The following is a 26,972-nucleotide window of genomic DNA, read 5'->3' as shown; positions in this document are numbered from 1 at the left end:
CACGTCATTATTTTATTAAATTGTTGCCTTGTTGAAGTAGATTCACCACTGAAAAACTCTAGTGCCAACTGTACAGTTTAGAGAAGCAAAATTAGTAATGGTATGATCAATTCTAGGAAGGGCAACAGAAATCCTAGCCCCTCTGTAGTTACGCCAATGAGTACAGACGAGCAAGGAACGACATGACCACGAGTCTGAGACGTAAAAACCATCAGCAGAAGGATCGTGATCATGAAGAGCTAGAAGAGCTATTGATACGCGAAAGTTCTACATAAAGATTAACCAGTCCTGTAAAGGCTATGTGTCGCAAGCCGACTTTTGTAAAGATGTGGAAGGTAATCTAATCACGGACGATAGCGAGGTGGTCGACAGGTGGAAGCACTTCTATGAGCATTTGAAACGGACGGACCTGGAAGTGCCGGCAGTAGATGACCGGGTATTAGCCCCGACCTCTACGAAACTCAGCAGGAGATTGGGAGGCTAAAGATCAATGAAGCCACCGGCCAAGATGGCCTGCTGGGTGAGCTCAACAAAGATGGTAAAGAAACACTTACTAGAGCACTGCACTGGGTCATTTCCAAGATCTGGGAAGAGGAAAAACTGCCGGAAGAGTGGATGGGGGGAGTCGTCTGCCTCATCTATAAGAAAGGCGACATGCTGGAGTGCTGCAACTATCGTGGGATTACGCTCATCAACGCTGCTTATAAAATACTCTCCCAAGTTCTATTCCAATGTCTAGTACCTTTAACTAGGAGGTTCATGGGGCAGTATCAGGTGGGTTTCATGGGAACCCGTGCAACCACGGACTAGATATTTTCAATCCAACAGATTTTGCAACGTGTCCACGCATCACATATTAATCGATTTCAAAGCAGCCTATGATATATTTGATCGAGAACAGATATGGAAAATCATGCACGAAAACGAGAATATTCTTCCGGATAAACTGGCGCGACTGATCTAGGCTACCATGAATCGTGTGATGTGTTACGTGCGTGTTTCGGGGATACTCTCGAGTCCCTTCAAGTCATGCCAAGGATTGAGACAAAGTGATGGACTTTCCTGTTTGCTTTTCAACATCACCCTCGAAAGTGTTATACAAAGAGCGGGTATCAACGCGAGTGGTGCGATTTTCACAAAACACTAGTTAGACCAGTGGTCCTCTATGGGCCAGAGACGACAACACTGCTTTCAGAGGACCTCAGCGCCCTTGGAGTTTTCGAACAGAAGGTGCTGCGAATCATCTACGGTGGAGTACAGACTGAAGACGGAGAATGGTGTAGACGCATTAACCATGAGCTACACGCGCTGCTACGAGAGACCCCCATTGCATAGGAGCCGTTCAATATTTACGTAGGCATATTTTTCCACTTTAGGATTCAATTCAAGCTTTTATAGAATTTTCACGTCTGAAGAACTTATCACCTCATAGAAACGAAACAACAAGCATCATGCGAGTTATCATGCGAGACCATCGATGAAAGAAGGCATCGAGTAATGGAAATATCCTATTCTGCGGATGACTTAATATTGACAATTATTTATAAAACTTGATTAAATTCGTCCTGTTGACTGTTAGCAGTCAAACATTCCCAAAGGTTACAAAGTTTATCCTAGCATTAAGAACAAATGGAAAAAATAATGAAAATTATCATGTAGAATAGAAAATTACAAAATATATTTTCTTTTTTACTTGATAATATACAAAATATATTATAATTTAAAATATACATTATAAGTTGGCTGGTAAACGGCTGGATAATGCGTATTATCGGGGCCAAGTGCACCTACTGGAATAAAATAGACCCCACATGTTGTTCTTAGCCTCTTATCCAGTCACTCCTATCCCGACCTCCACGCGGTGCCGGCTGGGATACGAGCAACCAACGGAAGCTCGGGGAACCAACCCCGGTGGGAACTTGGTCGTATGCTGACAGGGAAGGAGGGCTTTTTTGAGTTTCCATGGTCGTATGCTGACAGGGAAGGAGTTTTCCATGACCTCCATGTTAGGAGCGGCTCAAAACGGCGTCTGTACTCCAGGTTAGGGGCGGCCGATTACCGTCCTCGTGCCAATGTGGGACTCTAAACAGTGTTGTGCACGATGGTCCTCCAGCGAGACAGTGGGTTGGTGCGCAGGCCTTACAAGCCGCCACCGTAGAATACTCACAAGTAATGAACGAGGAACAAAGAAATTCGGACTGGAATAATCGGCATAAACCCATGCGACGAAAACGGACTAAGGATTGGAAACTTGGAACGTGGAACTGTCGGTCTCTCAATTTCCAAGGGAGCACACGAGTGCTTTCGGAATTATTAAAATCCCGCAGATTCGACGTCGTAGCGCTGCAGGAGGTGTGCTGGAAGGGCTCAATGGTACGTACGTTCCGGGATGGTCACGCCATCTACCAGAGCTGTGGCAACACGCATGAGCTGGAGACAGCTTTTATAGTGATTGGCGAGATGCGGAAACGGGTGATTGGGTGGTGGCCAATCAGCCCTCGAATGTGCAGGTTGAGAATCAAGGGCCGTTTCTTCAACATCACCTTCATAAACGTGCACAGCCCTCACCTCGGAAGTATCGAAGACGACAAGGAGAGTTCTACGCGCAGTTGGAGCGTGAGCGTAACCGCTGCCCAAAACATGATATCAAGATCGTCATCGGGGTTTTCATCGCTCAGGTCGGCCAGGAGGAGGAATACAAACCGGTGATTGGAAGGTTCAGCACGCACCAGCTGACCAACGAAATGGGCCTAAGACTCATCGACTTTGCCACCTCCAAGAACATGGCCGTATGTAGTACCTGCTTCCAGCACAACCCCCTACACGAATACACCTGGAGGTCACCAAATCAGACAGAAACACAGATCGACCACGTTCTGATTGACTGTCGGCACTTCTCAGACATCATCGACGTGAGATCCTATAGGAGCGCTAATGTCGACTCGGACCACTACCTGTTGATGGTTAAGATGCGCCCAAAACTCTCCGTTGTTAACAATATTCGGTACCGACGCCCGCCTCGGTTAGATCTCGCGCGACTAAAGCATCCTAACGTCACCGAAAACTACGCGCATTCGCTCGAAGCTGCGCTGCCGGAAGAGGACCAGCTGGAGGAAGCTCCTTTCGAGGACTGTTGAAACACCATCAGAACAGCCATCAACAGCGTAGCGGAGAACGTCATCGGGCATGTGGGACGAACCCAACGAAAAGAGTGGTTCGACGACGAATGTAGGAAGGTGATGGATGAGGAAAACGCTGCGCGGGCGGCGAAGATGCGTAGTGCCACTCGTCAGAACGTGGAAAGACATAGACAGAAGAAGATGCAGCGAACCCAAATCTTCCGGGAGAAAAAGCAGCGCCTGGAGGAGGAGGAGTTTGCAGAGCTTGAACAGCTGCATCATTCTCAGGAAACGCGAAAGTTTTATCAGAAGCTCAACGCATCCCGCAGAGGCTTTGTGCCGCAAGCTGGGATAAAGATGGTAGTATTCTGACGGACGATCGTGAGGTGACCGAAAGGTGGAAGCAGCACTTCGACGAACACCTGAATGGCGCCCAGGCAGGAAACCATGGCGGCGGGAAAGCGATCCCGCCGGTGCGACAAATGTAGAAGACGTGCCAGCTCAAACGATAGGCGAAGTTAAGGATGCCATCAAGCAGCTAAAAAACAATAAATCGGCTGGCAAAGATGGCCTCGGTGCGGAGCTTATAAAGATGAGCCCGGAAAAGCTGACCATTTCCTTTGCACCGGCTGATTGCAAGAATTTGGGATACAGAACAGCTACCGGAGAGGTGCAAGGATGGGGTTATCTGTCCCATTTATAAGAAAGACAGACTGGACTGTGGGAACTATCGTGCGATCTTCGTCCTGAATACCGCCTACAAAGTGCTTTCCCAAATCATTTTCCGCCGCCTCTCACTCCTAGCCAAAAGATTTGTGGGAAGTTATCAGGCCGGCTTCGTGGAAGGACGGTCTACGACGGACCAAGTTCTCACCATACGGCAAATCTTCCAGAAATGCCGTGAATACAGAACCCCCACGCACCACCTATTCATTGACTTTGAAGCCGCGTATGACACTATCGACCGAAAAGAGCTATGGAAGGTCATGGACGAAAACGGCTTTCCGGGGAAGCTGATTAGACTAATAAAGGCTATGGTGGATGGGACGCAGTGCTGTGTGCGGATATCGGGTGGATTATTGGGTCCGTTTGAGTCCCGCAGGGGGCTTCGACCTCACCCTGATGGTCTCTCTTACCTGCCTGCTCACTGGTAACCGAGGCCAATGATACCAGCCGTGAGATCCGGAGGCGAATTATCAGCGGAAGTCATGCCTACTATGGGCTCCACAAGCAATTGCGGTCGAACAGATTAAGCCCCCGTACGAAGTGTAAATGTACAAAACGCTCATAAGACCGGTTGTTCTCTACGGGCATGAAACGTGGACAATGCTCGAGGAGGATGCGAGCAGGGGCGCAGCGAGCAAGATGGGTAGACCAGGTGGAGCGAGATCTGGCGGAGAGTACAAAGTGTCCCAGGGATTGGAGAGCAGCAGCCAATAACCGAGTAAATTGGAGAAACTTTGTTTATCAGGCTATGACGGAATGGACAGCTTTGGGGGGGACGTGGACAGCTTTGGGGGGGGGGGGGGGGGGGTATTGGCTAATGTCCACGGTCCATACAATTTTTTTAGAATTTATATGGGCAGTTGTCCACGGAGGGGGGGGGGGTCATCAAAACCGTTAAAAATCTGTCCACGTGGTATGTGGATGGCCCCTAATAACATCATATGTTGTGGCTGAAAAAAATCATAAAAGCTGTTGTTGTTTATGAAAACCAATAAAATTGCAAATTGCAAAAAAAATATCGGTCGAATGGTCACCTTGACCATTAATACAGTAGATGAAAAATGTTGTGACCTTCACGAAGCTTAGTAACGTTTTTTTTGCCATTAACCGCATCTATTGCCCATTTTCAATTATACTTATTGACGTAAAGAATGCTATTATTTTCGAATGGCATCAAGTTTAAACATATGAGCCAAAGATATGTTCAAATATGTTCAAAACTTATTGTTAGATGATTAAATAAAAATGCACCCAAAATAATCAGAATTATTTCAACATGAGTTGTACGAAACAATATTGTTTGAAGTGCTCGGACTGCGGGGGAAAAATTGAAAAAAAATTCCTTGCTAATGTTCTGTACGCTAAACCATTAGCTGCAAAGTCTGTGTCTAATAATTGGGAGATCAAGTCCCAATAAGGAAATGTGGCGCCTAGTTGGCATATCCACTAACAGCCAGGGTAACGTAGAATAAAATTAGCCATTGATTTGCGCTTTTTTCCTTTAGAGCGCTGACGTACGCACTTTCATGTTTTGGGTTCCATTTTTCACGAATTTGATTAAAACCTACAAGAACAACAAAATTGTGATCTCGTTTTTTAACCTCTAGTAGGAATCGAGTGATGCATGGAAATTCATTTCAATAGTGCAGTAATTATTAAAGTGTCAACTGTTTGATGAATCAATGGTATTTTGTTGTACTAAGCAGTCATTGTCGGCACTAAAGATGTAAAAATCAAGGCGAACATCAATTTAAAAGTAATTAAAGCGTATTATCCGGTCTACGCGATAACGATCCCCAAGTCAAACAACTTACCTGTCGCGACAGTTCGAGCTGACTCAGTAGTAACAGGAACGCTCCGTACAGATAGGCGATCCCATTCATTATTTTTCGAGCCGTTACCGAAAGACGCTACGACGACGGTGGTTGTCATGAACGGCGGCGTATGGCGAAGAGTTCTCTTCTATCTGTTCAGCTGACACTCGCCGAAAGTGAAAATGTTCACGTTGTTGTTGTTGTCGTTGCTTGATATCACTGCACGGTTTGCTACTTCCGCTTCTTAGAATAAGCCTAACTAAACACAACTGTCTGTCCACTTGGCTGTCGACCAACGAAGCTGCCACTGCTGCTGTTGTACACATTACATCGACCGCTGGCAAGTGCTTACTGTCGGTCGCTCAAATTGTTCATTTCCATGTATGAATAATAATTGTTATTTTTCGCCTGCCTCACTCGCGTTATCATTTTTCATTCGGCGATTTTTTCTTCGTTCCTCACTCATTCTTATCTTTGGCGCTGCGCTCCTTGTGGGGCGATATGATTTTTCTTTGCGTTCTTTTTTTTCTCTTCCTGCTTCTAGGAGCGTAAAACGCCGTCAAAATGCAAGATTACTAAGGAAGGGCCCAATCAGCCATCTGTGAATAAAAGCAATTAAAGTGCGGTTTTAATGAATTGACTCAGTTGTACGGCTCAGTAGCGTTATATGTGGTCTAAGAACATTATCAGTGTCTGTGGATTTGTGTATGATTCAGTTCGAACAATAAGCAATCGGAAATAACAACAAATTGACTAACAATAGTTAATTTCCTGAGTCTACTTCCCGCACACATACATGGACTGGGTTTATGGTTCGGATAATTGCCATTTGTAGTGACTTCTAGTAAGAATGATCACGACCTGTTTCGTGTCTTTTGGTTTGCCTCTGTCGGTGGTGCAATCGTATACAAATAGGTATAGGAACACGTCAATGCAGGCAACAACACAATGGAAAACTGCAACGGAGGAGAAGACAAAGAAAACAGGATAAAAATAAGCACACAATCGTTGTGCAAAAATAGAACATTGATGCACACGTCTCAAGTGGACAATGGATATTCGCAGCCAGAGCTGCGTTTTTACAGCGGGGTTGTGTCATAAAAAATAGCCGCATGAAATGTACTCTTAGTTCGGTTTGCTCCTGGCCCAGATTCCGATCCTAAGTTAACTAGAAAGTGATCGTCATATTTGATAGTATAAATTGAGGGAAACACGGTTGCCTTTACTAACCCTTTTTTTTTTCATTATTTATTTATTATCTGAACGTTTGCGGTTCCGGCGTGTTTTCTTAAAGGCTAAATATAACAAATTTATCCCCATTCGCTTAACGAAATTTCATTGTCATAGTTTAGCCTAGTTTCTAAAAAGAAAAAAAAATATTGTGATTAGGATTTTTGGTTGACTTTTAATATTGAGTCTGATCAATTCAACACATTCCAACAAAATTTCTCAGGGAAACTTTTATCTCAAAAATTGAGGAAAAAAAAGCTTTCAAGCCTATGACACGGCAACCAACATTTCTTTTGGCAACGTGACTCAGCAACGATCCTATGCAACAAAGTTTGGGAAAAATCTAACCTCACCGCTCGAAAGTATCGTATCCAAACGGGCATACAGTTAGACGCAGATGGAAATGGAAGCTTTATTTCCCATTCAATGAACTTTCCATTAGCCGATAAGCTCATTATTGAATACCTTTCTGGCCGCGGGGATTCTCGGCGGAGTACATTTCACACGCGTATTCGCTTCCGCCGATGTTTCTCAACATTCGAGCCACACTCGGTCGGGTCATCTGGAAGACTGTTACTCAAGCAGAGCTAGGTTGAAGACTTCGAGGTCGAACAAACGTAATGATTGTTGAAAGCAAGTGCGCAATTAGAGATGTTTATGCCGTCTGAAAGAAGTGATCGTTCGTTTGACTTCGCATTGGTGGAACGGTGTAGTCGTAAAGTAAGTCGAGTTCAAGCCCAAAACTCTAGGGCGAAATTAAATTATTTCAACTAAATATTCAACAGCTTAGCAATGGCATCTGATGGTTTATCAAACTGCGAAAACTAACGGAAACTGATTTTGTACAGTTTGTTCAGGTATTTTCCATTTGTTTTCGATACAGTCGGCACGTATCACACTCCGATCGCTATCTAATAAATAACCATCAACTTTACGCTTCTAAGCTTTCCGTTCGTTCAGTTTGGAACAAGTTTATATATATGTACGACAAGCTTCACGATTTCGCAACTTTCTTGTCTCACTTCATCTTCATCATCGTCATCGCCGTCGTCACTGGTAGACTGCATTAATATGCAATCGGTCAGACCGGCACGTTTGCGTCTGTCGCAGACCGTTGAGACTTACAAACAAACCGATCTGCACACGTCGTGCCCCGCAAGGTCGCTGGAACCGATAATTACCAGCGATTTCTTAGTAGACCGCAACCACCCTGACTGGTCGTCGTCAGTGGATGAGTGGACCAACGCCTCCACCACAGACTTCACCGTTAATCGCACCACAAATCGCTGTTAGTCACATGCGACGTGTGAAACGTAATTTTTGTGCTTTCACTTGTGTATGAATCACGTCAGTTTCGAGCAAAAAATGTTTTATCTATGATCTAATCAAAAACTTCACTGCGATAGATTCGTGATCACTCTCGTTCGAAAGCCTTCCCGAACTACCCGTAACTTCCAGAACGGATCATGGTTCGACCTCTATTGAGCGCGGCCGCAATTATCACTATCCCGACGCGTTCGTTCTTCCCACCACTATCCACTATCAGCATCCATCAATCACAGTTCCGTTTCGATCGGTTGTTCCGATTCTCATCGCACCGCGTATACTGTTCCTACAATTTCGAGCAGGCTAGAGCGCGCTGCTCGCTTTACTTTGTGCATTACTTCGAGGCGGCCTTTTGATAAGTGATTAAACATATTGGAATGTTATTTTTCGTTTTGTCCATGTGTTCTGGCTGTTGGGCTGGCCTGCTGCTTTCGTGAGTCGTACCGAAGTATTGCTTTCAGCGTCTATTTACCGGTGTCTTACTGCGATGGGGTGGTTCTAGTATTCAAGTAATCGGTCAGTCGTCGTCGTTTTATTGCGCGCCGGAGTAAGCGTAAAGGAGATAGTTCGGTCGGTAAAAGTGTCGGAAAGAACAGTGTAACATATAAAGAAGGTTTAAATACAAGTGCCGTTCTGAAACAGGGTCAAAAAAGTTAAAAAAATTAATGTTAAAAAGAATCCAGCTAGATCCATGAGGCTCAGGGCTCAGGAAATCGGACTTCTAAATCCGGTGACTAATAGCCAGAAACCTTCATGAATGCCAAATCAACACGATTGAAAAAAAGCTAAAAACACTCCCAAATCGGTTGAAGCATACTCATCATATTCATCCTGTAATATTTTTCTTTGAGGAAAAGAACTTCAATCAAGATCAATAGAGTGCCTGTAAATATATATATATATATATATATATATATATATATATATATATATATATATATATATATATATATATATATATATATATATATATATATATATATATATATATATATATATATATATATATATATATATATATATATATATATATATATATATATATATATAGAGTGGCGACACTGTCAAAATTGGAATAGAAAATATCTGTCACTGTCATTCCAATTGAGCAAACAACCCATTCAACTCGTGTGGGGAAAAGAGAAAGGATGACCAGTGTTACCAGTGTTACTTTTGATGACATGGCGCCACTCTAGTTATATTATAGGCACTCTAAAGATCAAAAGGTGAATCGAAAGGATGACAGGTGACATGTACTAAATCGTAGTCAGGTTCCTAGCGTCACATTAACGATGTTTCCGACCCAGAAGTGGGTTCTACACGTAGTCTCCAGCAATAATACCCACTAATTTCTCTGCAGGATGTTGTTATCTCATGGATGAAGAAGATTGTTGATGGGCGCCGTTTTATTTTCCAACAAGACGGAGCACCTGCCAAGAAAACACAGAAATGGCTTGCTGAAAATATGTTGCGGAGTTTTGGGAGAAGAAAATTTGGCTTACTAGTAGTCTCGATATGTTTTGTGCTTGATACCAAAAGAACATCTTACACCACACTGAAGTTGTTCTAAGCTAAGATCATGTTTGATGACATTTATGTGCCGAAACATAGTAAACTGTGCATGCGACAGTTTCCAGTCGCGTCTATAAACAGTCTTCGAAAAGGGGGGCGATTTTCTTTAATTGACATAATTCAAAACTAGGGTAATCGCTCCTATATTCATCGCAGTAAGGCTGTGCGAGATTTCGAATGATTTCGTATAATTTCGCAAAACTCGAAATTTCCCGAAATTTCGCGAAATTTCGGTTTCGCGAAATTGCCAAAAAATTTCGTTGAATTTCGCTAAATTCCACCTAAAATTTCGCGAAATTAATCTTCCAATTTCGACGATTACGAAATTTCGCGAAGTTTCGGACCAAATTTCCGATGCAGATTATTACATTATTTTGGTTTGTGCTCATTGCGACTATAAATTAAATTGAATATATCTCAACAGATATCTGGTATACTAAGTCAGACATAGATGAATAAACTCTCAGCCGGTAGTTTTTGTTTCTAAAGACAAAACCGTAACATCATGCGGGAGGCATTTTTTATTCACGCAGAGCATAAAATTCATGTCATCACTGAAGTCATATTCGAGGAATATGAAGCCGTCCAAATGCGCTACAAGGTATCTAGTAATTTGTTTGTAGGAATAAATTTTACGCATCTTTTACGTACATCAAAATGTGGTTATATTTGCAGCGCACAAGATTAAAGAGGTCACTTTTTGTCTTTCGTTTAGGAGGGCATAGCAATTTCTGTCAAAACTAAAACTCTGAAACTCTATCTTACAGGCCAAATATTCTATGCTACTCGACTTGTAAAAATTTTTAAGCGCTTTTTCGGATTTCTCTGTGTTAGAGGACTCCTCTTCGCACACCGTAGTGTATTAAAATGTGTTTTTTCAAATAGTTCATTGCTATCACTAGGCTGACCAGATATCATGCCTTATAGTGTGCAGACAGAGTGATCGATGTGTCAAGCAGAAAAAGTTGTAATTGCCTGAGTTTTTAGTATTGTTTCAAAACACTCTGACTTCAAAGTCAGCATAGGTTTCAAAATTGCCAGGTACCTTATCAAAAATGTTTTAAACGTGTAACCAAAAAAGTATACTTTATTAATGAATGAATAAAAAGTACATGGTTCGCTCTCGTTGAACACATAACTGAGAAATGTTACTCTCGTTTTAGGGGGCACAAAATTTTACAATGTCAAAAACAAGTTCAGATTATAGCATAAAAGTGATTCTGACTTTGCACTTGACGAATATACAAGGTAGAAGAAAAGAAAGGATAGAAAGAACGAGAAATAAGAGAACGAGGATGATTACGAACAACTTAGTTGAGTAAAGAGAAATTTATTTGTTTGTTGCATTACAACATTCCATTCTAACTGTTGATTGGTTGAAAGAAAAATAATTTTTGGTTTGTTTCAAAGGGGCCGTTCCCAAACGACGTAGCCATATATAGGGAGGCGGGGGGAGGGGGGGGGGTTATCAAAAGACCACGAAATATCACGCGGGGGGTGTGGGGGTTAACGAATAGACCACGTAGTCTTTTTTCTGACATATAATTTATTATTGCCACTCAGTCAAGACGAACAACAATAAACAATATCGCACGCTAGCCTGGGGGCTAATGCGGTCTCGATCAACTAGATTAGTTGAGAGAATTCGTTATCGATATTGTTTTCGGCACATTTTGCATGTTGTAGGATAAGTACAACGATACACCGTGCCCCAGTGCTGAGTCGAATATATTTCTAGCTCGAAAAGTTCCTCGACCTGATCGGGAATCGAACCCGATATCACAACCGTGTGGGAGAGCTAGCCGACCGACATCGCTAACCACAGAACCACGGGGACTACATAAGACGAAGCTTTCGCAATTTTTTAATTAATAAATTTATTTGACACGACTTAATAATTGATAAGTGTCACGGAAAGTTTGAGAGTTGTCAGCAATTAACTGTAATCAAATTTTTGAAACATATTTCAAATTTATCCGAACGAAGAAATTTTTTTTTTATTTAAACAGGCTTTGTCTTATATGGCATTTGCTTCTTTAGAATAATAGTTCTATTTTGCAATGCGTCGGGATTTATGACATTTTTCCTGGAACTCAACGACCGGTAGAAAAAAAATCAACGTTTTGGTCCTCAAAAAAATATATAAGACCTGGATGTTCGTGAACTGAAGGAAGAAAGAAAGATGTTTATATATTGTTCGACATTCCAAAACTTTGTAATTTATTTAAAAAAACTAAGTTAAGATCAAACTGCTTAAACAAATTTCATTTATACTCAACAACAAATTAAAAATCATTTTGAATATACTCAACAGAATAGCGTATTTTAAATTACTTTCAGGTAAGGAAATTCTTATATTTGTTAAAGACAATGAAATATTAATAAAAATTAAACAACCATTATCTATTTGTTATTTTGGTTTTGATAAAATGATATTACTGAAAATTCTATTTACTATTTGCGCAATAACTAATAATCCGTTTTCTTAAACCTTCATTTTTTTTATAAATTTTTCATACTTTACTGTACATGGGTCATTCCATGTCAAGTGATCAGGCAAATGCAACGACCCTCTCCGATTCGCTTCAAAATGAATAAAATGACTTGTTTTAGGTCAAAACTGAAAAATCCAGAGTTTTGGGTTAATCGGACAACCCCCCTCCAATTGCGAGGCCCTCCGATTTTGTATTTTTTGACAAAAAATCATTTTCCATGTTTTGGAAAAACATAATATCTCAGAGGCCGTAAGAGCTACAGACAATATTAGATACCGATTTTAAAGGTTTTTAAATTTACAATCGAATGGCATCATCAGATTTTGCAAACAGTGTTGCCAATATTGATATTTTCACGTTTAAAAACTAAAACTTCGTTTATCTCAAAACAACCCCATTTTTTTTTTAAATCACCAATGTGTTCAGCGGAAAATTTTACATAATAATCACCTATCCACAAAATGCAATATGCGCCGTTGTGGAGATATTCAACTTTTAAGATAACGAGTTCGTTAAATTCACACAACAAATGTAACCAAATGTTGAAACGCACTCGAAACAAAAGCACTATTTCACATCTCAAGTGTGGGTTTCTCATGGCCTTTTTGATGGTTTATTCCTGTGTTTTCATAACGTGGTTGCCGTCAAAACATACGCAAGTTGATTTGAGCTTTCACGACAGTGAAAAAAAAGGTGTGTTCAATAGGTTGGAGTTTAAAAAGTAAGTGTACAGCTGAAAATCACAATCGATCGCACTTAACATCACGAAAATGGATTTTGTTCAAAGTTTGGTGTTCAACGTTTGCAAACTATATGCGGAAGGCACGAAAAACAGTTTGGCCAATATTTTGCAGCTAGACAGAAACAATGCTGCAATCCGCTGAATTGCCATGGCGGTGCTCGTAAGAAAAATTTAATAATCATTTCGTCATGTTTTCATGACAGGTTTCATGAAAACAATCAGGAAATAGTAGAAGGTCGAAAGACATGCATCCAATATGATGCAGCACTGAGAGCGGAGGTTGTAAGGATTAATTCGCAAGATAGAATGATGGATCAGGAAACAGGTGTAGCAATCGATGAAAATAGTATACCTCAGCACAAGTATTGTTACAAGCATTATAGTTAACAGTCATTATTTCCTTGTTATAGATACTGGTGTGTTGGATCATTTAGCTGAAGAATTGGAAACTCCGCATGAGCGGAGTACATAAAAGGATTTTTCACACTATATTCTTTACAACATGAAAATGTTGGAAATGAAGTGATTAGCTCACTTCTGCGATGTCATTATTGTTTTGTTTTATTTGAAATTGTTTTGAACCTGTTTTAATCGTTTACTTGTATAGTAAAGACACAGCTGGTTTGCCTTAACATGGTTTTGCAATCTCTTGGTCAATCACCCGTTAGTGAGTCGAAGGTCAAACGATCGAATAAATACAGTAGAGAAAAACTGCTAAAGGCATCAAAACCTTAGAAAAAATCTTTTGAGGCTGTTCCTAGTCAGCAAAATGAAGGTCTAGAAAGTGCTGGAGAGGAAATGGTTCGGCAACTCAAAGAAAAATTTCAAATTTCTGATAAAACGAGCAATAAAATCCACCAGTTGTCAGTGCTGCCAGGTTAGATTCAATTAAATCTGTTCCAGGGATCCGAGGAATGCATTCGGCGACACCTCAAGCTGACGTTACCATTTTAATGAAGACATTGTCAAGCTCTGACCGGGTACCTATTTCAATGTAACGCCAAAAGTTAAACAAAAGTCGTCACGTGCTACAAAAATCAAACGTTATTTTCTGACAAACTTGTTAAATAATTATAATTAATGAAACGCACGTTGTACTTTAATGGCTGTTAATTCAGGTACCATCAAGTAGAATATGAGAAACCACTTTTTGAGATTTGAAGCGGTGATTTAGTTTGGGATACGTTTTAATAAGGCTTGTCGCATTTGTAGGCGTATTGTTGAAATTTAACGAACTCGTTATCTTAAAAGTTGAATATCTCCGCAACGGCGCATATTGCATTTTGTGGATAGGTGATTCTTATGTAAAATTTTCCGCTGAACACATTGGTGACATCAGATTTAGAAGAAAATAGGAGGTGTTTTGAGATAAACGAAGTTTTAGTTTTTAAACGTAAAAATATCAATATTGGCAACACTGTTTGCAAAATCTGATGATGCCATTCGATTGTAAATTTAATAACCTTTAAAAAGAGTATCTAATATTGTCTGTAGCTCTTACGGCCTTTGAGATATGATGTTTTTCCAAAACATGGAAAATGACTTTTTATCAAAAAATACAAAATTGGAGGGCCCCGCAATTGGTGGGGGGGGTGTCCGATTAACCCAATACTCTGGATTTTTCAGTTTCGACCTAGAACAAGTCATTTTAGTCATTTTGAAGCGAATCGGAGAGGGTCGTTGCATTTGCCTGATCACTTGACATGGAATGACCCACATATATTTGCAGAATAAGATCACAAAACAGAAGACCACGAAAGAACACGGGAGAGTAGGAGGGTATAAAAGGGATCAAAATATGACCACGTAGTTTAGGAATGGTCCCAAATGGATTTTTTTTTTTTGGTGTCGCCGAAACTCACAGGGCATATTTTTTTAGGACAAAATTATTTTCTACAACCTTACCAGAGACACTAGTTACGCCAGTCAAACAAACCGATTTAGCTGAAAAAATAATTTAATCTCCAATTGGGCACTCTGTGGGTAGTTAAAATATTTTTATAATCGAAACAGTTGGTTTGATTGGCATAGTGCCTTTGGCAAAGTTGTAGATAAAAATATTGTCCCTCCAAAAATAAACATGTTGTAAAATTTGTTTTTTTTTGAAAAAAATTAACTTTTTTTTATTGAAGACATCGCTTCGGTATTTTTTTGTAATTTTTATACAAAAAACATAAGATTTTTGAAAATAAGCTTTTTTATATTAATTTTAATGTTTCTTTTACATTAAAAAAATGAAATTTTTGATTTTTTTTTTTATCGGAAAGATAAAATTACTATCTAAAACTTTTCTAGAGACGTCACACTGATCAAAAAACTTTTGGCTCTGAAAATATTTATAATCACAATAATCCTCCCAAAATAGCATTTTAAATAGCTTCTCAGCCTATAGAAACGTTTATGCAAAGTTTAAGCCAAATCTAAAATGACAAAAAATATTGAAACTTGGACATTTTTTGTGGAACTGCTCAGTTAAAAAGTAATTTTAAGTTATATTAAAAAATGTGCAAACATATTGAAAACTTCAAAGTTTACAGAATAGTTAACTTAAATTTTGTTTTCCTCGAATTGATAAAGATGTCACTTAGTCTAGTCTGACTAAACGGTGTTAAAAAAATTCAATAACACTGGTCGACAAAAGCGAAAAAAAAGTTGCCCTAAAGCTAAAAATGGTTGCCCCCCAAAGGTTTTACAGCTTTATAACCATTCCTGTGAATTTTACAGCTTTTAGAGAATGCAGAAATGCATCAGAAGGCCACCGAGGAATTGCTTATCGGATTCGTCGCTTTTACGTTTGCATAGGGAAAAACTCTTTGGAAAAGTGATCTTTGCTAGGAACACCAAAACTCACAGGAATGGTTGAAATCCTACCTACCATCTTTCATGTTTTCCAGTGCGAGCTCTAGGACAAAACTTGGATTTTGAATGATGAAAGTGCTATGAAAGAAGGATTACTATTTTAAACATAGTTGCATTCAAACCAAAATAATCAGTTCAGAAGCTTATTAAATTACTATTTACAAAGACATTTCGAGTTTGACCTTTATATCATTTGTATCTATCGCGTTACTATTACCTGCAATATAATCTGTATAAATGAATGCATCAAGATTTCAGTTTTTAACATTGTTGATTTTCTCGTCATTGTCGGTTTATCGATATCTGAATACCTACGTTACACTTCGTCGACCAGGTAAGCACCTTGCGATCAGCTACTGAAGGGTACTTCGTTAGCGTACGCTCCAACGTTTCAAATCATTGTAATGCTATGTTTCAGAATCATTTATTTTATTTTTCGAAATTTCGCGAAATTTCGCGAAATTTAGAGACCAATTTCGTTTCGTCTCGAGAACTCGAAATCCACCTTGATTTCGTTTCGACTAATTTGGCGAAACCGAAATTAAGGGTTAATTTCGTTTCGTTTCGTTTCGACACCAGAAAAGCCAGTTTCGCACACCCCTACATCGCAGTGCCTATAATCATCTTATCATACCTTTTTGATCCATTTATCGTCAAATTTTACCATATTTCTAACGTAAAACTTTGAACTACTTAAAAAAATCGAAAAGCAAATAGATTGACTTTCAAAAATTGATAAAATTTGATGGTAATTTCGACAAATGAGAGAAATAAGATAAATATAGGGGCACCTAGCTGTGGAGATGAATAATGGAGCGGTTACCCTATGTTACGAATTAAAATAAACCACAAAACATCCATCGCATATATGACTAACTGAAGTAAATTTTCCAAAACATTTTATCACACACCCTGTATTCCAAACCGGTCGAGTAGAGTCTTGTCTGGCAGATACGGAGTAATGATAGATCAGTGCGTCTTGAACTGTCCTACAGATCAGACGTTTTTTCGGTTGCTTGTGGACTGGTCTTTGACTGCCTATAGCTTCAAAGTTTGTGTTTTGTCAAGGTGTCTTTTAAAGACTACCTGAAAGTTATTTCCCATCAGTCTTTCTCAAGACTACCTACTTTTGAATTTAACATTTGTTTTAACTTTTTTCGTATCACCTGAAATGGCTGGACGGAAAAAGAAACCTCGCATCGCTGCGGGAGGAAAAGAGAGGCATCTCTTTCTGACACTTCGAGTGTCTGTAGTGACAATCCTTTTGATATTTTGCCTGAGCAAGAAGCTGGTGAAATGGAAGTTACCAATAATAAAACTATACAAAATATAAAATCTTTAAAAAAGGAGAAAGTTCCACCTATTGTGGTAACTATTTTTTCTGCATTTAATATATTCAAAAAGGAACTTTCAACGTTTGTTTCTGACGTTAAAGTTACCTATCAAATTGGCCGTAGAGGTGAATGCCGCTTATTAGCCGACTCAGTAAAGGGTCGTGATCGTCTTGTTCAGTATTTAACTGACAAGATGTACAAATTTTTTACATACGACACCAAGAACGCCAAGCCGTTCAAGGTTGTCTTGAAAGGTCTCACCAACGATCAAACCGTTGATGAGATCAAACTTACTTTAACAGAATTACTTGGCATAGCCCCTACCCAAGTAATTCTAATGAAACAAAAATCACTAGGCGAAAACAGTCAGAGAACTGGAATTTCCCTTGTTAATTATTTAATTCATTTTAACCGCAATGAGGTTAACAACTTAAAATTTTTTGAAAAAGCACATGCTTTGTATAATGTACGTGTAAAGTGGGAAATTTATAGGAAGTATGGCGGAGGTGAAAAGCATATCACCCAATGCCGTACTTGCCAACGTTATGGCCATGGTGCCAAATTCTGCAACATGGACCAAAAATGTCTTAATTGTGGAGACTCTTCTCACAAAAAGGACACATGTCCTGTGAAAGAGAGTAAAAATTTTCGCTGTGCGAATTGTAACGGCAACCATATGTCAAATTTTTATCAATGCCCAGTCCGTTTAGCAATTGTTAAGGCAAGGCAAGGTAAACAAAATTCAATTTCTCAATTAAAACCAACTTCAAAACTAAATTCTCCAAGCGTACCAGTGACGCATAGTTTACCTACTCCTTTGCATACCCGTTTAACTTATGCACAGGTTACAGGTAGTTCGAACATTATACCGCCTAGTGTTGGTAGTTCGAAAATGACCGTTAATATGGGTAAGCAAAACACGCTAGAAAATAATTGTACACCTGTTACTCCTAATATTGCTGCCGAAAACATTTTTTCTAATGTCAACTGCCTGGGGCCTATTACGGCAGGTAAACTTTCTTTTTTGCAACAGGCAATGTTCGATCTTATGAACGCCATGTTGTTTTACTATTAAAATTGTTTCTAATTTAAAATTTAGCAATGATTTGAAATAAAACAATTAAAATATTAAATTGGAATGCTCGCTCATTGAAGGCCAATGAGAATGAGCTTTTTAATTTTTTAACAGTAAATAATGTGCATATTGCAATTATTACTGAAACATTTTTGAAACCTAACATAAAATTAAAATATGATCCCAATTACGTGGTTCATAGATATGATAGGATTCAGGGTTCCGGCGGTGGAGTTGCAACTGTTATTCATCGCCGAATCAAACATCGTGCTCTTCCCCATCTTGAGACGAAAGTTATTGAAACTTTGGGAATTGAAGTTCAAACTGAACATGGGATTTTATTTATTGCCGCAGCATATTTACCATTTCAATGCACACGCGAGCTCAAAAATTATTTTAAAGGTGATTTACAAAAACTCACCAGAAATCGTTCGAAATTTTTCATAATCGGCGATTTTAACGCTAAACATCGTTCATGGAATAATTCTCAAAGTAATTCCAATGGCAAAATTTTATTCAATGATTGTTCTTCAGGATACTATTCTATTTTGTCTCCGAATAGTCCTACATGCTTTTCTTCTGTAAGAAACCCTTCAACAATTGATTTGGTGCTTACAGATCAAAGTCATGTATGTAGTGATTTGATCACACATGCTGACTTTGATTCTGACCATCTTCCAATAACTTTTTCTTTATCACATGAATCAGTTTTAAACTCTATGAGCTCTGTTTTTAATTATAACAAGGCTAATTGGGAAAGATACAAAACTCATATTGAGAGAAATTTCAATAATGAGCTTGATTTGCAAAACGAAGTGAATATTGATTCCGCTTTGGAAGCATTAAAATGTGCAATTGATGATGCCAGGAATTATTCTGTTCCAAAGGCTCAAGTGAAATTTGATTCATCAATAATTGACGAAAATCTTCAACTTCTAATTCGTTTGAAAAATGTCCGCAGACGTCAATATCAACGTTCTCGTGACCCTGTTTTCAAAACTATTTATAAAGATTTACAGAAAGAGATTAAACATAGATTTACTCTTCTGAGAAATCAAAATTTTGAGACTAAAGTTGAAAAATTGAAACCATATTCAAAACCATTTTGGAAGCTGTCGAAGATTCTTAAGAAACCTTCAAAGCCTATTCCAGTTTTAAAAGATGGTGAACGTTTTCTTGTTTCCAATGAACAAAAGGCTCAAAGACTTGCTCAGCAGTTTGAGAGTGTTCATAACTCAAATTTGAATTTTGTGAGTCCAATTGAAAATGAAGTCACACGTCAATTTGATTTAATTTCTTCCCAGAATTTTTTACCTGCAGAAATAATTGAAACTTACTTGAATGGGATTAAATCAATTATTAAAAATTTCAAAAATATGAAAGCACCTGGTGACGATGGAATCTTTAATATACTAATCAAACATCTCCCTGAGAGCACAATAAAATTTTTAGTGAAATTTTTCAATTGCTGCTTCAAAATTGCATATTTTCCCAAATTATGGAAAAATGCAAAAATTACTCCCATTTTAAAACCGGATAAGAACCCAGCTGAAGTTTCAAGTTATCGACCAATCAGTTTGCTTTCTTCAATAAGTAAACTGTTTGAGAGAATTATTCTTAACAGAATGATGTCACACATCAACGAAAATTCCATTTTTGCAAATGAACAGTTTGGATTTCGCCATGGGCATTCCACAACTTATCAATTGCTCAGAGTTACTAATATGATACGAGCTAACAAATCTGAAGGTTATTCCACTGGAGCTGCTCTTTTAGACATAGAAAAAGCATTCGACAGTGTTTGGCATAAAGGTTTGATTGCGAAATTGCAAACTTTTAATTTTCCAATTTTCCTAATCAAAATTTTAAAAAATTATCTTACTGATCGAACTCTGCAGGTTGTCTATCAGAATTCAAAATCTGATAGATTTCCTGTCAGAGCAGGTGTACCTCAAGGTTCAGTCTTGGGTCCAGTCCTGTACAACATATTCACTTCAGATCTTCCTGATTTGCCTCCAGGATGCACAAAGTCATTGTTCTGCGATGACACAAGCATTTCCGTAAAAGGAAAAAGTCTTCGTGTCATATGCAGTCGATTGCAGAAAAGTTTAGATATTTTTTCTTCCTACTTGCAAAAGTGGAAAATCTCTCCCAATGCTTCTAAAACTCAAATGATAATTTTTCCGCATAAGCCTAGGGCTTTCTTCCAAAGCCAAACAATAATCACGTTGTCAAGATGAATGGGGTTATTTTAGGTTGGTCCGACAAGGTTAAGTACTTAGGACTAATTTATGATAAAAAACTTATTTTCAAAGAGCACATTGAGAGTATACAAGCCAAGTGCATCAAATATACGAGATGTTTATATCCTCTCATTAACAGGAATTCTAAACTTTGTTTAAAGAACAAACTTTTGATTTACAAACAAATTTTTAGACCAGCAATGCTTTATGCTGTACCGATCTGGTCAAGTTGCTGTTCAACAAGGAAGAAAACGCTCCAAAGGATTCAGAATAAAATTCTGAAAATGATTTTGAAGCGTCCTCCTTGGTTTGGTACACTCGAATTACATAGACTTACTTGTGTTGAACCATTAGAAGCTATGTCAAATAAAATTATTAACAATTTTCGACAAAAATCGTTGCAATCCTCAATTGCTACGATAAGCTCTCTTTATAGCCAATAAGTTAGCAATTAAGTTAGTTGTAAGTTTACTTCCCCTTTTCTGACAAGTAGGTTTAAATCCCTACGAATGATAAGTCCTAATTGCGAAAGCAAACAAATCCTAACAATTAAAATTACAAATTTCTAACAGTGTTGAGAAGTCACCATTTGTGATTGGACACACATACTCATTATTTACTAATATTTATCATAAATACTTAAGCTACTAACAAATCCCCACTTAAAAAAAAAAAAGAGTAATGATAGATCATAGATTCGAATACACTTTCATTCGGTATCTAAACGTCATCAAAAAAATCGTTTCGTAAAGAGGCCGCCCGCATTTCACGTGGACTGCGAAGCGAAGCCTTGATGCTACATTCCGATTCGGAACTTGACCATCTGTTTATTTATACACAGACTTCGCAGCCGACTGTTTAAATTTACAGGACAATTGCTGGGCTAGCACTACGATCCTACTGACACTAACAGTCGCCCCCGAGCCAAGACTCGAACCTTCGACAACTGGCTAGATAGGCCAGCATCGTTCCCCGAGACCATCTGCGAGGTTCGGCAGAAAAATCTCTAATAAAAAAATAGCAAAAATAATTTCATATTCGGCTCACAACCACCTAGACCAGAAAGACTATAAATAAAACGAATTCTATTAAAAATCAGCCCAAAAGAGCTGAGAAACTCACCAAAAGATCAGAAAAGGGAAAAGAAAGAAATTGATTCTTATTGCTATAAATGGTTTCAAAGTTGGAGAGGACTAAAAACAAACAATAAAATGTTGATCTCATAATGGTTGTTGCACAAAGTTGAGTAACTACTCTTCAAGCAAAGATATCCAAATACTGGAAACGCCTTTATAGTCCAAAATAAACAACAAGAAATATAAAAATAAGTTATGCTTATAAACGCGCGAAAAACAACACAATAGACTCCGAAATCTTCTCACATTTTGCTTCAAGTTTGAAATTACTTCCAGTGTACGAAAACAACCAGAACCTGGCTAATTTTGGAATCAATTTTCGGTTCCGGAAATACTAATGTCAGGGAGTTGTTGATTGTTTTCTTCCCACAGCTTTCTATAAATAAGAAGTTGCTATCTTGGATTCCAAAATGGTGTCGGACACCGGTTTTCAAATTCTGGACATAGTCCGGGTTGTAGACATATCAGTGTCCAAATCTTTCTGAAAAACTTGAACTTGAATTGAAAATGACGTCGTACCGTGCTGGATAGAAATCCGTACACTTAAGCACATAATAATCTTTGACGGTCAATATAAAATGAAAACAATTACATATTGCTTTGGACTGACATGTTTACTTATAGGTCTACTTATATTTTATCACTATTTTCAAGCAAAATGATTTAAACTACTCTGAAACTCGAAAAAATCATGTTTGAATAGAACGTGTTTTGAATCGAAATCCTTACGCAGTTTTTCGTCTGAATCGAAATCCGTATACTTTTGAATCGAAATCCGCACGCACGCGATATAGACTGGATCAAAGTCCGTACAGCAATGAATCAAAATCCGTATAGATATAGAAGTACAGAAATGAATTTTATTTTTCTATTTATCTTTAAATTTACGAATAAATATATTGTGACGGTCAATTGGTTCCTAAAAGTTCACACGGTTTCCTAATTTTTATATCAGCTGAAATAGTGCAGCTTTCTGTGCAAAACATGTTTTTTTAAAATGCTAATCGTTGTCTTTTAAATTTTAAATGAAGAATAATAAACTGCTCGAAATGCTTTAAATGACAGCTCTCTCATATATAGTACATGGGCGAACTGTCATTTAAGAAATTTCGAGCAGTTTTTTATTCTTCGTCTAAAAACCGCAGGAAACGATAAACTTTTTTTGAAAATCATGTTTTGCTCAGAAAATGCGGCTTTTTTTTAATGATATTTAAGAACTGGAATAGCTTTAGGTCCCAACTGCATGATTCGACATAAAAAACATAAAATTTTACTCAACTACCAGCTAAAAGACGCCTTCTTCACACAATTTGCACTATTTACCAGACAATATACAGCTCGAAAATGACAAAGACTTACCTTTTCAATCGATTTTAAAAAAAATCACAGAGTAAAACACTTATATCCCACTTGAAAAACATTTTTATCTGTTTCCTTAGTGAAATTTCTAACGATGCGACGAAATGACAACTGAAACCGATACACGATTGATTTTTTATTTTTAATATTTTTATTTCATGGCCTACTGGCGCATAGTTCAATTTAACAGAAAGCCAACAGTTTAACGGACATGTACATGTAACTTTCATATGAATTTGCATTTTTATAATACCTAAAACTGAAGAAAAACATCAAGGTGTACGGATTTCGATACTGTACGGGTTTCAATCCTGCACGGTATTTGGTCTTCAGACGTCATTCCAATTCCGAAAATACCTCAATTTCGAAAATACTTTTATTACAGAGTATATGAAATTTTCACAGAATTACAGAAACAGGAAGTCATCATCTTGAATTTCAATATATCGGACACCGATTCTCGGTTTCTAAGCGTCGGTTTGGTTCCGGAAATACCAATATTGGGAGGTTTGCAAACGTTTTTCACAGATTAAAACAGCTACCAGCAAACGGACGTCACCATCTTGGATTTGGAAATGATGTCAAACATCATGTTTTGGTCTCTGGGCATCAACTTTCAGTCTCCAGATATGACCAAAAGCTTGAAAACCATCGGATCAATCAGTTAATTGCCATATTGCACAAAAAATCTTGACTTCTCTACGAATTGAAGTAGGGGGATTATCCAAATCCTTCCAAAACGTCTATGACCACTTCCAATGTAAAAAAGACTCGTAATTTTGGTGTGAGTTAAGCTAAGGCATTCAAGAGTTACGCTGGAACATACATACAAAACTTTATATAATTATGCTCAAAGAACGTTGAACGAATAGTAGAAATAATAAGAATGACATCTTCCATCGGTTATAAAGTTTATTTGAATACGTTATGAAGTTGTAAAAAGGCATCAAAGATTGTCAGACCGCCATCATAAAACTTCATTCACATGGAGTTTAGTCCATTTTTATCGTAGTCAAACAGCAGATTCGTTCCATTATTCATCTCAGCTCATACTTTCATCTCATATAACATTGCCACTCAACTAAAAACCAGAAAAAAAGATATTTTCCAACTGAACGAATTCCTCCTAGTCTACTTCAGGTTTCTCAAAAAGTAGAAACTTTAAAAACTGACTTAAAAGTTTTAAATTTGATAGAATGTTCGGGTTAAACACTCCAAAAAATTAAAAATCCCCATCTTCTACATCAGAAAACAGATTCATGGCATTGCTTCACATGGCTCCTACGGGATTCGTCCGACAAATTATCAATCAGGTATTAGTAGGTCGGCTAAAAAGTCATGGCTAACAACAGCACGTTTTCCTTACATGAGGAGGATGTGTTACCAAAAACAAGATAAATATTGGAGCTTTGTTCTTATAAGATCCATAACATCAACCTTTAAGAATGCTGAGTGTATTCAAGCACCATTCAATTATTTTGGTGCTATCTACTGCTTGTTCATTTTTCGTGAAATAAGTGCAAGTTTGGCTTTACACTATTGTTTTTCCTAATTTAAAAGTATTTCGTAAATTTTTCATCAATTTCTTGGATGTCCAACAAGTCAGGTCCTAAATTTTCAGGACATAAATCTGATTACTAATAATAAAATTAAACATGTGACATTTGTTCATATTATTTATCCTCTTGCTTGAATAACTTTAAGGTTTGAAATTATTTCCAAGATTTTTTGATATATTTGAACATTTTTAGATGTGTTGTTGATGATTTTGATTTGTCAATAAGACTCTCTAAATCATTTTCAAATAATTTTGGTGACTTGATGAAGTAGTTGTGTTATAAATTTGATGCTTACTGTTTTTTGCACTACTGCTTTTTTAAAAACTCGTATATTGTTGTTGAAAACTAAACTGATAGTGTCACGAGTTGTTTTCCATTTTTTTTTTATTATAATCTATTCTTTTATAATTGGTTTGAATTACATTCGGATAAAAATGTCTATACCTGCTAATGCTTTCTAAGCTCATATAATTGATAGTCTCTATAGATTGGAAAGCACACAAAATATCAATATTGTTTGATATTCATAACTTGTTGAAAGTTTTATTAATTGATTAGGCCTATTATTGGCTATAAGAGATTGTAATTTTCGTACCTTTAGATCAGAATGGAGGCTACAGATTATCCTTTCAAAGAGCCACCCCACATCATCGTGTACGGCTTAAGTACTGCACTGATTGTACACCTCTACGCTAAGTAGCTGGGGCATCAAGTCGCCGCTATATGGCCCGAACGCTAGGAGATAGGAAGGAGCGCTAGCGCGTCGATTACCACTGCACTGACAAGAAGCTATCGAGAAAAATAGCTGAGGGAGAGAAACGCGCGCGGTGGGAAGTTGTTTGTTGTGTGTTGGCGTTTCGTTTTCGCCGTTCTACGTAGGCAGGAAGGTATGCGGTATGACCGGACCGGACCCGAACTTCCAGTTCCCAAAGCGAAGCGAAATGTGGCACGATCAAAACGAAGCACAGCAGAAAAAAATGATTCGGCGAATTCTGCGTTCGCTTGCGAAATGTTTTCGATGTTCACTGTCCGGTTTTCATGCTTGCCCGGCTGGCCCGGAGACTAGAAATTTTTCTTCAAATATTTGCAGTAAGATACAAGCATATGATAAGAATCGCTCGGTGGATTATCATTTCGTTGCACTACTAAGCTGGAACTGATTACCACACTATCAACACACTTCTCCACTGAACCGCGACAGCAGGTCAACCACCAATCACGCACTGTCTGTCCACGGCACGAAATGACCGAGTACCTGCAATTCAACCGCGATTCCTGCTACACACTTGTCAATAGAACAAACAGCCCCGAAACCGTTACACTGTCCATCATCGTACGTTGTTATCAGTTTCACTAAGTACTTGCTACACACACGTAAGTGGCGTCGATTACAACCCCTCTTGCATATGTATATAGCCCGGTATAATTGGATCGGTCCACAACAAATCCGTCCCGAGCAACCGGTGTCCACAGTCAGCAACTGAAGACCTCATCGCCGAAGAGTGCAGCTGTCGAGACGAACGGCAACTACATCACTACACTTGTAAACCCAGAAGGAGGCGTTCGTTCTTTTCTGGTCGCTGAGAGGTTTGAGCGCGGTGGCCACCATCACGCCACACACATGTGGACATATAGAGTGGACACTGTTAATATCGTGCGATGACGAACCGAGCTCGGGTATCATGTTTCTGCTGTTTTGCGTATCAATCGACCACAGAATGATAGCGCGTTCCATGTGGCATAAAATTTAAAAAAAAAAAAATTTCTATCACGTTCAAGAACTTCAATACATTTTGAGGCGTCGAGTGAATTGATTAGTACATAACTTTTGGAATAAGTCTTTTATACTCATCAAACAGGTTGTGAGTTGTGATCCTGTCCAGAATCCCTTATAATAGATTATTATTTCTGAAGCAATAGATTCTAAGCTTCATTTATTGGTACTACATAAGCAGATTGTAAATTTCAATAATATTAAAACTCAGGCCCTGTATCAGGGATTTGAGAATTATTCCTGAGATTCTTGCTGCAGAAAACTGGGAATGTGATTCGAACACTTGACTAGAGTCATTTCGGATTCTCATGATTCGAACTAGTTGGTTTCTGGATGTGCACATAAGGGTTTTGTATTTTGAATTAAGATTCTGGACTCCGAATATTCTTAACTTCGAATTTTAATTCAGACTAGTAGGTTTGAAGGCCTGAGAATGATTATACATCTCTAATGATGATGAACTATTTGTGATTGGTAACACAAAATAATTAGCTGATACTTCTCTACTTACTATTAGTTGATACTTCTTAAGTTGCAAACAAATCCCTCCAACTAACAAAAAATTTTCGTCAACTGAAAACCACACGAAAATCCCTTTTTTTTTAAATT

The 26,972-nt window shown here is 38.3% G+C and overlaps 1 protein-coding gene across 3 annotated transcripts in view; it reads right to left on the bottom strand.

Moving 5' to 3' along the window:
* The window catches only part of LOC129725352 (vanin-like protein 2), a 36,451-nt gene extending 10,323 nt beyond the window's left edge, over positions 1–26,128 (bottom strand). The window contains exons 1-2 of one of the 3 annotated variants that reach the window (XM_055681047.1): positions 25,185–26,128; positions 5,660–6,258 (exon numbers count right to left, since the gene is read on the bottom strand). In XM_055681047.1, coding sequence (XP_055537022.1) covers positions 5,660–5,728 — 69 coding nt within the window. In that variant the 5' untranslated portion in view covers positions 5,729–6,258; positions 25,185–26,128. Of the gene's footprint in view, positions 1–5,659; positions 6,259–6,455; positions 6,589–8,070; positions 8,555–25,184 lie in introns of those variants that run through there. The other 2 variants (XM_055681048.1, XM_055681049.1) reach the window with 2 other exon arrangements.
* Positions 26,129–26,972: the final 844 nt, after the last annotated feature.

Source organism: Wyeomyia smithii, chromosome 2 (assembly GCF_029784165.1).
Source record: "Wyeomyia smithii strain HCP4-BCI-WySm-NY-G18 chromosome 2, ASM2978416v1, whole genome shotgun sequence".
Taxonomy (NCBI): Eukaryota; Metazoa; Arthropoda; class Insecta; order Diptera; family Culicidae; genus Wyeomyia; species Wyeomyia smithii.
This window is presented reverse-complemented; position numbering and strand designations above follow the sequence as displayed.